Below are 13307 nucleotides of genomic sequence, written 5' to 3'. Positions count from 1 at the left end.
AGTTTATTTAATGTTTGTGTCTTATATTTTTCGCCTGAAGCGCTGGATAGAAGAATATACAACCAAAAGCACACTATAAAGTATGGAAATGGATAAAAACATGAAAAAGTGAGTGCCTGTAACCGTGCAACTGGTCTTTGGTAATGGTGGTGACGGTGACGTGACCGACATAGGTCATGCTAGCGAGAGCCTCGCCGCGGAATCCCATCGACTTGATGCGCTGCAAGTCCTCAAACGCGGAGAGCTTGGACGTCGTGTGGCGCTCGCACAGAATCGGCAAGTCCTCAAACTGCATATAAGCAGAATCAAAACGCCAGTACAGTGTGAAATTACACGAGGAACGAATGAATGAGAGTGACTGACTCGGATTCCGTGGCCGTCGTCGGAGACTTGGATGAGTTTGAGGCCGCCATCCTTGATGAGGAGATTGACGGAGGAGGCGCAGGCGTCGAGGCTGTTCTCGAGGAGCTCCTTGACGGCGGAGACAGGACGCTGAATGACCTCGCCGGCGGCGATTCGGTTGACGACGGAGTCACTCAGGCGCTGGATTTTGGGAGGCTCCATGCGGGACAAGGGTTCGCTCTCGATCTCAGTGTCTTCCATGCATTCACGCACCACTTCAATTCGATGTGCTCAATTTGTGTTGCTTCGTTGGCGCGGGTATCACACACAGCATTTTAAGGAACCCAACATAACATAACATGTAATAAATTAATTTGGTTTCACAAATAACATTCAAACATAATTTAAATTGAAAATCCACTCCATAGACCTATGTCCAAACATGTATTCTACACACATTTTTTAATTGAATCTTAAATGTTCTAAATACAATTTTTTAAGCATCACAAATTTATTTTATCAAATGAAAAATTTTATTTGTTTTCAATTTTTATATTATTCTTCAAGAAAAAATTACATATGCTATGCTATGCTTTTCTCATTTGAAGGTTTTTTTTATATTAAAAGTATATTTATGATTAGAAAGTCACCCTTATTCATATAATGCTTTTTGTCTAATCAATTATAACAAATTCCATTACGATAAAGTTCACTTCTAATAATACAACTTATATTTTACAATAACAATAATATTACTAAAAAAAGTCTCACCTTTTACATGTAACTAGAATAACTAGATAATAATCACTTCACTCAACTAAAAAATTAGATTGTGATGATTCAACTGAAAAATATGTAAATTTTGAAGTCTTAATGGACCAAAACTATTTAATAAATACTAAATTGAAGATATAAAAGTTTGTCAGAAATTTAAAATTTAATTAAGCTTAAATTTTATTATATAAAAAATGAATTATTAAATTGATGGGTAAAAGAAAAACAAAATAGGAGGCCCAAAACCGGGAACCCTAAGCCCAATAAGAAGGATGCAGAGAGTTGTGTTCATTGGCTTGTGCATGGGCGTAGGAAGAAGAATATTGAATGTGAAAACTCAATGTATTGTTGTAATTGTATTTGAATGTAGCTGGTTTGTTTGTTCATCCTATTGCAATCTGTACCATCATTTCTTATTCATCACCCATTACAGATAAATACCAAAACCAAAGCACAAGAAAAATTCTTGAAAGAAACGCAACTTTTCTCATACCTCACTTCAATGGCCACGCGAAAGCTGATTCGCGATTTCTTCCTCTCTAAACGATCACTTCTTCTTCCTTCCCCTCACCACCAGCACCAGCAGCACCAGGTTCCTTTCATTTCCCAAATTTATCTATCTGTAAATTGTTTGATTATTTATTTATGTATTGCTGTTGTTTGTTGCTTGGATAGGGTTGGAATAGGAATAGAAGGTTACCTCTGGACTGGGAAGATAGGCGTAGATACAGCGTCTTCAATGACTTCTCGAACAAGATTAAAGGCGAAGCTGTTAGGTATTCCTCTCTCTGTCCTCTCTGAATTGAATTGCACCGTGACACTTATAACTGCTATGTTCGAGTCCAACGAGCTAGGCCAGTGAAGTCAAAGAGCTTATTAATACGTTAGAGTATTTTAAATCTCAATTTTAACATGATTTACCAAAGCAATGCTCTTAATTTCTTTTAGTAAATCATAGAAGATGCCAAAGTCCAAATAAATTCGGACCTACTCCTAGAAATTTCTCAAGGCTAACGGGCAAAACTATAGTATCTTTCATAGAAAGAAGGAATTAAAACAAACATGGGAATTCACTACAATTTACATACTTGCAGCACGCACACACACATGCACATACACCTGCTTTACAAGAGAACTAAAAATTGTTCTAAAGATATGTTTTGTACTTTAAACAGCTTGGGTTACAATTGTATTTAATAGATAATGGATTATTTATTATCCTTGTGCATGTATCTTCTGATCTGGTCCTTTTAATTCCTTCGTAATGTTTGTTGGGACAATAGTGGTTATATGCAAGTCACTTTCCTGAAACTAAATGAAAACATAGGTTGACCAATCCTTATATGTTTTGTTCGGTTGATTTTTTTCTGAGGTTTTATTTTCTTTTATGGGTGTTACTGTCTGCATTATCAGTTTCTTGTCTTTGATGGTTGCAGAAACCAAGAATTCCAACAGTCTGTCAAGGAGCTGAAGGAAAAGGCAGATGAGCTTAAAGGGGTAAAAGAAGTGCTAAAAGAAGAGCTAAAAGAAAGGTAAGTGTTGTATTTGGTGGCCATGACTTAGTATTTTTTGCATTACTGTTAATAGGCTGTGACGTACCATCGTATGTCAAGGCTGGCTCAACTCTTTAACGGAGGCCTCATATGGTTAAATGGCTAATACAGAACAAAGCAGAAAACTGAGAAGCTGTACAAACAAGTGGATGAGGTTTGGACGGAAGCTGAAGCTGCGGCAAAGAAGGTATAATCAAAGGTCATACTCAGTTTCTACTCTTGGTTAGTAATGGAAATTAGTTATGATAAAAGGGGGAAAGGAACTCACTTCTGATACTCTGTAGTGGTATTAGAAAATGCTAAATAAACAACTGAGTTTTACATCAATGCATAAATAGACTATGAAGTCATTGGATGTGTAATTGTGTAGAAAGTCTATTGTGGACTTACACTGATCTTGATACAAATTTCATGGTCTAATTTATTTATTTTTGGTTAGGTAAAAAGATGCATACCTTAGATTTCCATTCATGTCATTCTTCCATTGTTTGTTTGTGCAGCTAATTGGGATTGATATGAACTTTGTTCCTGGGAACTCGGTATCCATATATCTATTTTGAGTAAGCTAGCATGCTTCATGGAATTTTATTGTACGTTTTGCAGGTTTCTTACAATGTTAAAGAGAAAATTTCAGCTGCAACTGAGGAGGTCTGTTTATGATCTAAAACTCTGTTGTTGAAAGTGATTGACAGTTGGCAGGTTATTGATACTGCTCTTGTTTAATCAGGTGAAGGGAACTTTTGGAATAGGAAAGCAAGATTCTTCCGAATCAACTGATTCTTCAACCAAACAGGGTGCTGATGCAAATGGAGAAAATAAGACATCATCTCAGGAAGAGCAAACCCAGCAATCTGGATCTAGCAATGCTGCAGATTCATTGTTTGGGAAATTTAAATCAACTATTTCTTCTCCAAATATTTCTGCTGCCTTCCAAAAATTAAAGGATGCAAAGTTAGTTGACATAACCAAAAAAAGTTATGACATAGTAAAAGAGGAGTTAAGAAGTACTCCAACAAAGAGAAAGCGAGTTCCTTTCGCATCAAGTGGTGAAACAAGTACAAGAACAGAGCTTGTTGTTATGCCATCTAAACAATCTTGGTGGAGTAAGAAATTTGATGAGTTCAGGGAGAAGGTAACTTGGTTGAAGTCCTTACGTAATTGGATTATCCTGAAATGCTTTCCATTGAATTATCTTTACTTTTTCATAAAGGTAAAAGGCCATCCAGTATCCAAGCGGTTCCTTAAGTATAGTGACCCAGTGAAGACAAAGGGCCAGGAGGTATGCTCTACTCTGGACTCCTGAGGTTTCTTAATTCTATTAAAACAATTGTGTTCCTAATAGTGGTTTGTTATACCATGATATATTGTGCAGCTTGTCTCACTTGCATTCTTAAGCATTAGTGTCCTATTTGATAATTCATGAATGCGCATGGAGAAAATGTTACATGTTTAACTTTCAAATCACATTTTTTGGCATGGTATTATATATATTTATTGGAATTGACAGATAGTAGAGGACTTGCGGGAAAGATATGAGACCAGTGATAGCCCCATTGTTCACAAAATACAGGAGTATGTGATCAAGTTTCTCTTTGCACTCATTCTTGTTCTTTGTAATTAGATATATCAAATGATTGGTTACAAGTAATAGTTATGCATGATGCTATACTTGCTGATTATAGTCTAAATAGTATCAATGTATGATGTGAATTTAAGCCCTAATTCACCATAAATTTATTTTACAGTATCAATGATAGTATGTTTCAAGAGACAGATGCTGCAATTTCTTACAAGGAAATACGTCAACGGGATCCGTAGGTTCTCACGACTTTTGTTTCTATCTTAGTGTTAGCATTTTATTATTTTAATTGGCTAACATCTTTTCTTTTATTTGGTTACATGGACCAGTTATTTCTCATTACCAGAATTTGTTGTGGAAGTTCAGGAGGCAATAAAACCAGTGCTTAATGCTTACATCAAGGTTGGTTATAGTTTGAACAGGAATGCTTAAAATGTGTTCTCTTTTATGTGCAATCAATTTCTCATTCCATTTTTGAATCAGGCATGGGTTCATGACCAATACTTAGGTATAATTCTATTTGCTATCTTATTCTAACAAGTCACACTTGGATGACTTATAAAGTTTACACTTTTAAATTTCATTGTTTGCTCATCTCTGGTCACTCGTCTTTCTTTTAGAACAAATCCTCAGCATCATCACCAGTTGTAAGTTGTAACTGAAATGGATATTTTCATGCAAAGTCTAGTGTAATCAAATAAAAAAGGGAAAACCGGATGATGATTATGATAACTTGTGGCATTGGATGTATTGTTACAGAATGTTATAGATCTTAGAAAATTGGGTGACATATATATATATATATATATATATATATATATATATATATATATATATATATATATATATAAACTAAAATGCTAGATTTTCTGAGTTATTGACAAGAATCTTAATCAACAATCATCAGGTAAGAACACTTTTTAAATAATCATTTTGGATTTAAACCAACAATTAGGTTAAACCTTTGGATTTAATGCTATGTTTAATGAGAATCACTTTAGTGGAAAAGAAGGGAGGCAATATCTTCAAATATGGGTTAAGAAAGATAACAATGTGCCTGGTTGGATGTGTGGAGTTCATTAACACGAAATGGTTGTTTGAAGATTTTGACTTCCTACACATGAAAAGGGCAGATGCAGTTTTTAGTTGAAGTCGAAGAAGTTGGCTACTGAAGTGGAAGAAGTTGATCAATGATTAGTTGTTAAAAAGTATCACTTATTAAATACAAAACATGATAGGGATAAAGCACTTTCATCTAAGCTTTACTCTAAATCTACATTTTTGGCTGGGCTGTATTTATGATTTATGAATCAGACTTTGATTTTAATTATATATTCAGGGAGATGTTGAAACATTAAAGAAATATTGCAGTCCTGAGCTGGTTGAACGCTTGAAAGCAGAGCGTCATGCTTACCAAAGTAATGGTATATTCTTTGATAACAAGGTGAGATATGCAATTTTCTTAATCTTGTTGCGTTCTTTGTTCAATGACTTCTTGTTTTGAATGTGGTTGTTTGGTACTGTAAGAAAAAACTTTAATGATTTAAAGAAAAACAGATCATGTGTTTGTGGCGATTAATAAGTTCCTATTTTAAAGCAAATATTTTCTTTTGCCGCCGCACGAATTTTCAACGAATTTCAATGTATCTATGTCAGATACATTAAAATTTGTTGAACTCCTTATTTACTGTATCGTGCATCAAAGAGGTTTTACCCATAAATGATGCAATTCTATATAAAGTCTTTTTTATCTGAATTTATCAAAGTTAAGATAATGTAACATGCTATTGTGAATCTACATAATTATTTCTGCAATTAAACATGGTTAAGGTTCTTTACCTACTAGGATATTTCATTTTTTTTAATTATTTAACACTATTGCAGATTCTGCATGTATCCGAGTTGGATGTAAGAGAGACCAAGATGATGGGTTCATCTCCAGTGATCATTGTAATGGTATGTAATTTATTACTTCCCGAACTTCATTGCTAATTTATAAATTTTATTCTTATGAAGTAGAATGAAAATTTTCATGGATGATTCTGTTACAATGAATTTTCAGTTTCAAACACAGCAAATCTACTGTGTACGTGACAGGAATGGGGCAATTACGGAAGGAGGCAAGGTAAATGCTGTGTTTTCTAACGGTTTATATTTTGTGATTGCTATATGTACAATGTGCAAAAAGCTATAACATTTGAGAGTGGGTACCTCTTGTTCCCGGAAACATTTATAATGCCATTTACTTTACAAATTTTGTCTTTCCTTACCCTTTAAGAATCTTGATGAAATTTGATCCCATCTCACAATTCAATTCCATGTTTGGGTTTATGGAAGGCATGGATCAAGTAAAGTTGAATGATGTATGCATGTATATTTTTCACATTTAAATGTATACTGTGTGGAAATGCTTGATTTCACAGTTGCACTGATATAAAATGGTTTGTTTTGTATATAGAGAAATACATGCAAATAACAGAAAAATTACCCCTCGTGTCCCAATCTCTGCTTGTGGCTCTTATCATGTCTCAATGCTGCTGTTTTTTTTTTTTTATCTGTACATCATGTTCGTTATGGTTATGGTATTTGGTGTCCTCATGAGTAGTAAATTTATAGTGTTGTCCTTATTTCATGTAAGTCTGATAGGACAAGTTTCTATAGAAACACTTCTATTGATAGAAGAAATAAAGAAGTGTAATCCACAAGCACTTGTGAGTTTAAAATAAGATGGAAAAATTGAGTTTTTCTACAAACTACATTCAATTGTACCAAAAAAATAAAATTGGAGGGATTGTACGGAAGAGTTTCTACAAATTATTTTATGCATAAGCTAAATTTTATGAAGTTCATTTCAATTTTCTTATTTTTTCCTCCGCTGAAAATGTGTTTATGGAGAAAGTTATCCAAAGAGACCATTAGAAATTAACGTATGACATAATCTCGGACATGTGTGACACCACTTTCATGGAGTGACTACAGCCTTGTCTAATTTTAACTCTGATTTATTTCTATGCTAGGACACAATCCACACTGTATTCTATTTATGGGCATTACAACAAATGGATCAAGAAGACCGTGGAGAAGATGGCATTTACCTAATGTGGAGACTAAGAGAGATGCAACAGCAAGGCATCCAAGCCCTCATCTAGTTTTTGACATGACTTCCTTTTCCAGGGATTTGTATAATTGAGCCTTTACATTCTATACTCTAAACTCTAATTTTTTTCTTGGGGCCAAGTTGTTGTATCCCGGTGATTAAATCCAATAGTTTTTTTACATACTAACTAGAAAAATAATTTGCACTTGAGTTCATTGTTTTATGTTACATGAGCTGGGGCAACGGTTTACTCTGCTCTCAACCCAGAAATTGTTAATATAGTGGAGACAAGTTATTTTGTTTTTTTTTTTTTAAATTATATTATCTGGTCCCTACAGTAAGCACTTTTCTTTGTTTACCAGAAGGCTTGGATAACAGACTCCGATGATGAATTTGGAAGTATGTCACAGAAAGTCCCTCCATTGAACAACTTGAATAATTCTAAAATATTCTATCATTCGTATTACAGGTGAATTTATGGATTTGTAAATGGCTATTGCTAGAATTCGTCGGATTTAAAAAATTTAAAAGCAAAGCGAAATTACATTTTAGTTACCATTTTGAAACATGAGATGAAAGCACGAATTAGCTTTGTCTTCAAAAAACGAGTTATATGCATTTTATTAATGTAAATATATTTTAAGATTCTGATGACACTTACGCTATTTTGGATGAAAAAAAACTATAGTTGTTTGTTTAATGCGAATTTACTGTTTACAGAGATTTGTGAGCGAGGAATTAAGCTTTCATATGCGTTCGTTTGCCTGGATTAAAGACGATGAAAAGCGATGGATTTGCGGGATTGCATGATTTCGACTTCTTTGTTGAAATGAGATGATTTATGCTGATTCAAATCACAATTACATATTTGTCCTGATACATTTTTAAAATACCTTGTACATAATAACATAAAATAATATAGCTACAGGATTTCCATACCCATAAACTTAAACAAATGTATAGTACAACGATCTGCACATGAGGAGTAACTTTTTATTGTTGGACAAAGCCCATGCATCATGAGCTAACACTGTGTTTACTTTGGCAGCCATGGCTGGGTTATGCAGAGATAAGATTCTCTGCTTGACACAACCCTGAAGTGTTGGAAAGAGTGTTGCAAAGATTCCTGCCAAACAGTGATGGTGAGCTAGTGAGCTTTTGAATTTTGAAGTTGACGAAGACCCATTAATAAGAACATGGGTAGGCACATTTGTTTGGTGTGTGTACGAGTGTGGGAAATAAGCGACTGTATTAAGTTGGGAGTGTGGTGTATGAGCTTGAGGTGAACTTTTCTGGGTTGAGAGGAGAAGGTCATATCAGGTAATGTGCAGCTGTGAAATGTTGATATGTTGTTGCAGGTTGGAGGCAAGTGTGTGGCCATTTGCGAGTGTTGAAGACGAAGAAGGGTGGTCTGTTTTGAAGGGAAGCAAATGGCTGGGTGAAGATGAAGCATGTGGCTGAAGAGGAAGAAGGAAGTCCGGTGTATTCGTTTCCGGCCATGATATTCCATTCGAAGCTTCTTCTTCTTCTTCTTCTTCTTCTTGTGACGAAGCTGAGGATGCACCAACATGCAGTTGAAGGAGTTAGGTGAAGCATCCTGGAGCTAGTGTTGTAAACCTTGTGGGACGGGGTACTGGACCTTTGTGCTGCACTTGTGAAGGTAGCCAAGGTTGATGAAGTGTGAAGGTGTTTAGCTAACTGATTTTCGTAGTGGGGGAAAGCTTGTTAACAATTTTGTATTGTGTTTCAGGTGGTAGCAAAGAGCACGGTGGGTGGTGGGTACTGAAGGTTGTGAAAGTGTGTTAAGGAAAAATTTATTTCTTTGCATTGGAATTTTTGGTGGTTCTTTTGCTTTTTATCATTCAAGGGCAGCCAAGTTATTTGTGGTTCTTGATTTGGTTGAATTTCATTGAAGGTATATCATGCTTAACAAACTTTTTATTGTAGTATTGTATAATATATTGATATATTATGTTGTCATGTTTGGTTTATTAGGGTGACACTTTCAACTTTAACATTTCAATTTCACAATCTTGTGGATAAATTTTGAGTGACATTGCATTGGAGGATCACTAAAATTGTGTTTGCTCAATCTTGATTAAATTTTGATAAGTCTTCAAGAGGTATTTCTTAATCTATCTTTGAACTAATTATTTATAATGAATATATGAATGCGTGTTATTTTATTTACTTTTTTTTATAAGTGATTATGTGAATATAATAATGTATCATATTTATTTAATGTAATAATGTATTATGTTTATTTAATGTATAATATTTATTTAATGTATTCATGTATAATATTTATTTAATATATGAAGATATGATATATGAATGTATGAATGAATGAATGAACTATGTTTAATGAACATATGAATGTATGATTTTATTAATTGTATGTAAATTTGTTTAAGTAAATATAGATGAAAGAAGAATTAGATATATCATATTTGGACCGTGAAGATATAAATGATGATGTGGTTGGTGTAGACTTCAATATAGTCGCAACGTTACGTCAACAATTACAAATATCCACTTCAGTGGCTGCACTAACAATGTTATGCATTGTTGGACATGCGTTGAGTATCTTGAATATGTACTCGAGTGATTCGAGTAATGTAAGGAATTTCCTACCAGACAGAGACCGTCGTAGGGAGCAATTAATGTCATACCTTGTGCATACTAATCGATGTCGCGACATTATTAGGATGGGTCCAGAGGCATTTATTAATCTTTGTGAGAGACTAAGATCAACTGGGTTAGTTAAGGACGTCATTCGGTCGACAGTGGAGGAACAAGTTGCTCAATTTCTTCATATAATAGGCCATAATGTTAAGAATCGAAGTGTCGCATTTTTCTTTCATCGATCTGGGTCGACGGTTAGCATCCACTTTCACAATGTGTTGGATGCTATCTTAACTTTGGAATCTGAATTTCTAATTCAACCCTCAGGAAATGAGGTTCATCCATATGTCTTGAACAACAATCGATTTTACCCGTACTTTAAGGTACTCATTTGAACATATTTGAAGATGTTATTTGATTAAAGGATGATAAAATATTTTGAGTTTTATGACGACTTCTTATTTCTATGTTTAGGATTGTTTAGGGGCCATAGACGGTACTCATGTTCGTGTAAAGGTGCCAAGATCTGATGCTCCGAGATTCCGAGGAAGAAAAGATTGGCCAACTCAAAATGTGTTTGCGGCGTGTGATTTTGACATGAAATTCACATACATTCTAGCTGGGTGGGAAGGCACTGCATCTGATTCAAGAATTTTAAAAAATGCTCTTGATCGAGATGATCTGTTAGTATCCCCCAAGGTGAGTGTCTAAATTGCGATGTTGAAGATTTTATTGAGTAGTCACTAAATACATGTATATGTTCAAAATTGTAGGAAAATACTACCTCGGTGATGTTGGATTTATGTTGAAAAGCATAGTTTTGACTCCATATAGAGGCGTAAGATATCACCTTAAAGAATATACACGTAGAGAACCATAAAGTCCACGCGAGTTGTTTAATCATCAACATTCATCGTTGAGAAATCTTATTGAAAGAACTTTTGGTGTGTTGAAAAAACGATTCCCTATCATTGCAAGTGGCACTGAACCACACTATGGATTGGAGACAATGACAGACATTATATTAGCTTGTTGTATCTTACACAACTTCCTTCGTGGTGTGGATAACGATGACTCATTACTTGATGAAGTTGATCGTCTTCATAGGGTTGATGGAAGCTGGACATCCCAAGCGTATAGTAACATAGTTGATCATCTTCATAGCTCTGGGTATGTCGCAGTTATGAAAAATAATGTTAAAAATCGTCAGAAAGTCTTGAAAGATAAATGGCGTGAGGTACATGACCTCTTTACTGGATTGAGTGGATTTGCTTGGAACGCCGTAAGTATGAGATTTGAAGCCGAGGACGAAGTTTGGATGGACCTCATTCAGATATTTTTAAATAAATACTCAGATTTTGTGGATTCTTATAATACATAATATGAACCACTGTATTTGTAATGTATGTTGTTTCAGTCGAGGCCAAGTGCCGCAAAGTAAAGAGTTAATAATATCAGACACTACGATTGTCAACACCCAATTTCGCCCGGATGACTAAATAATATAGGTCTTTCCTTTTTATTGTATCTTATTTTATTTTATGTTTTTTTTATGATTTTATGATTTTAATTCTATTTTTATTTATTATTTTATTTCATTTTTTTATTATTTCATTTGATTTTCTATATGAGTATTTTAAAAGGAAAGCAAAAAGAAAAAAAAAGAAAAGAATAGAAGAAAAAAAGAGAGAGGATCACGTACACTCACAGGGAATTCTTAAAAGAAAAAAAGGGAAATGGTTCCTCCCACACACACACTGACACAGGCTCTCCCCTTTTGCTCTCCACCCCTCGGCTGCTCTGACCCGTAACCACCTTAACCACATTTTCCCTTTCACTCCCAACTCCATGACCTCCAACACCACCATCATTCACCTCTGACCCGTAACCACCCTAACCACATTTTTCCCTTTCACTCCCAACTCCATGACCTCCAACACCATCCATCATTCACCTCTGACCAAACACCTCTGCCTCCACCACGTTTTCTAACACCACCATCATTCACACACCCATAACCACCCCAATAACATCACCGACACCACGCTTCAGTGCTAAAAAAAAAACCACCATTCCCCCAACCTTCATCCGGATTCCCTCATTTTCCTAACCTCTGCCCACTCTAACCTTTGTCTCACTCGCAAGCCACCATCAACCGCTTGGATTCTCAACTAGACCTTGACTCCCTTCATCCAATCATCAACCATCACCCTTTTATCATTTGGCTTCATCCATCGAAGCTCTTGAAGCATCAAATCCCCTCTTCTGGTTCATCACACATACAGTAGAATACATACATAAATTAAACAGAGAAGGGGGCCCCAAATTTGATCATCTTCATTGTCAGTATCTAACCAGAGTAGAGATAGGAAAAGAAAGGAGATGTTGTCGTTGACACATACTCCATTTGAAAGCCCAGTGGTAACCATGGGTGGTGTTTAGGGTCCAACGGAGGCGCTGGCCGAACCTCTAGTGGTGCCTGTCTCAAGGTGGAAGGAAAAACGGCGTGCCCCAAGTTGGAGGGGAGACCCGTCCCAAAGAAAACGAAGAAGGGAGAAGTACCACCGGCTTTAGGAAGCGCCATTGGCTCTAGGCAGCGCTGGCGGCAGGCTCGGTAGTGGCGGCAACACGATGGTGGTGGGAGAGCTCGACGGAGAGCGGCGGCCTTGGCTTGGTGGCAAGGTAACTTTCGACGGTGAACGGCCGGCGTCGTTCACGAGCAAGAGGGTTTCTCTCGTGCAAAGGGAAGAAGGCGAAGGGGAGCTCAGTGTCGTGGTCAGCAATAGCTCCGGCGACGTGTGTCGTCACTAGCGACGCCGTGGATCGCGATTTGCGGTGGCCGGTTGGGTGGAGGCTGGGTCGCGGCCGTGAGTGACAGAGGTGAGGGTCTCTGAACTCCTTTTGGTCAGAGAGAAGGAGACATTAGTCTCATTTGAGAGGAACGGCGTGAATGAGTGAATGAGAATGGGAAGGCAGAACCCCTAGGGGAATTCTAGGTTAGAAACTACCCTGTGGGCCAAGCCCAGAAATGAGCGTATGTCCGGGAACATTAGGCCTCTTTTGGAACGCTCGTTATTTGGCGTCCGTTTGCCATCTCCCCACAACGAACGCTCGTTATTTAGCGTCCGTTCGCCATCTCCCCACAACGAACGCTCGTTATTTAGCGTTCGCTCAGCCTTCTCCCTAATGAACGTTCGTTATCCAAACGAATGAGCGTTCGTTAGCTAAACGAATGAGCGTTCGTTAGCCTTAAGCCTTTTCGACCGTTCGCTCAGCCTTCTCCCCAACGAACGTTCGTCATTAAACTTCCATTTCTCAACGTCCGTTCGTCATCTTC

General features: G+C 36.5%; 3 protein-coding genes across 6 annotated transcripts in view; 2 read left to right on the top strand and 1 right to left on the bottom strand.

Annotated features, from left to right (window-relative positions):
• Window positions 1-716, bottom strand: part of LOC108333915 (DNA mismatch repair protein MLH1) — a 28283-nt gene extending 27567 nt beyond the window's left edge. For 2 of the 4 annotated variants that reach the window (XM_052871299.1, XM_052871300.1), the window contains exons 1-2: window positions 364-716; window positions 117-289 (exon numbers count right to left, since the gene is read on the bottom strand). In XM_052871299.1, the coding sequence (XP_052727259.1) occupies window positions 117-289; window positions 364-603 (413 nt within the window). In that variant the 5' untranslated portion in view covers window positions 604-716. The remainder of the gene's footprint in view (window positions 1-116; window positions 290-363) is intronic. The other 2 variants (XM_017569421.2, XM_052871301.1) reach the window with 1 other exon arrangement.
• Window positions 717-1406: 690 nt separating this feature from the next.
• Window positions 1407-7649, top strand: LOC108334492 (mitochondrial import inner membrane translocase subunit TIM44-2). The gene is made up of 14 exons (XM_017570364.2): window positions 1407-1708; window positions 1792-1892; window positions 2553-2648; window positions 2781-2856; window positions 3273-3317; window positions 3397-3801; window positions 3880-3948; window positions 4177-4241; window positions 4415-4483; window positions 4578-4650; window positions 5588-5692; window positions 6133-6204; window positions 6311-6373; window positions 7266-7649. Exons 1-14 carry the CDS (start codon window positions 1619-1621, stop codon window positions 7395-7397), a joined length of 1461 nt encoding a protein of 486 aa, XP_017425853.1. The 5' UTR covers window positions 1407-1618; the 3' UTR covers window positions 7398-7649.
• Window positions 7650-9804: 2155 nt separating this feature from the next.
• Window positions 9805-11115, top strand: LOC108333722 (uncharacterized). The gene is made up of 3 exons (XM_017569197.2): window positions 9805-10353; window positions 10445-10669; window positions 10744-11115. The coding sequence occupies exons 1-3, from the start codon at window positions 9901-9903 to the stop codon at window positions 10777-10779; spliced, it is 714 nt and encodes a 237-aa protein (XP_017424686.1). The 5' UTR covers window positions 9805-9900; the 3' UTR covers window positions 10780-11115.
• The last annotated feature ends 2192 nt before the right edge of the window (window positions 11116-13307 follow it).

The sequence above is a fragment of the Vigna angularis genome, chromosome 11 (genome assembly GCF_016808095.1).
Source record: "Vigna angularis cultivar LongXiaoDou No.4 chromosome 11, ASM1680809v1, whole genome shotgun sequence".
In the NCBI taxonomy this organism is placed as follows: domain Eukaryota; kingdom Viridiplantae; phylum Streptophyta; class Magnoliopsida; order Fabales; family Fabaceae; genus Vigna; species Vigna angularis.
This window is presented reverse-complemented; position numbering and strand designations above follow the sequence as displayed.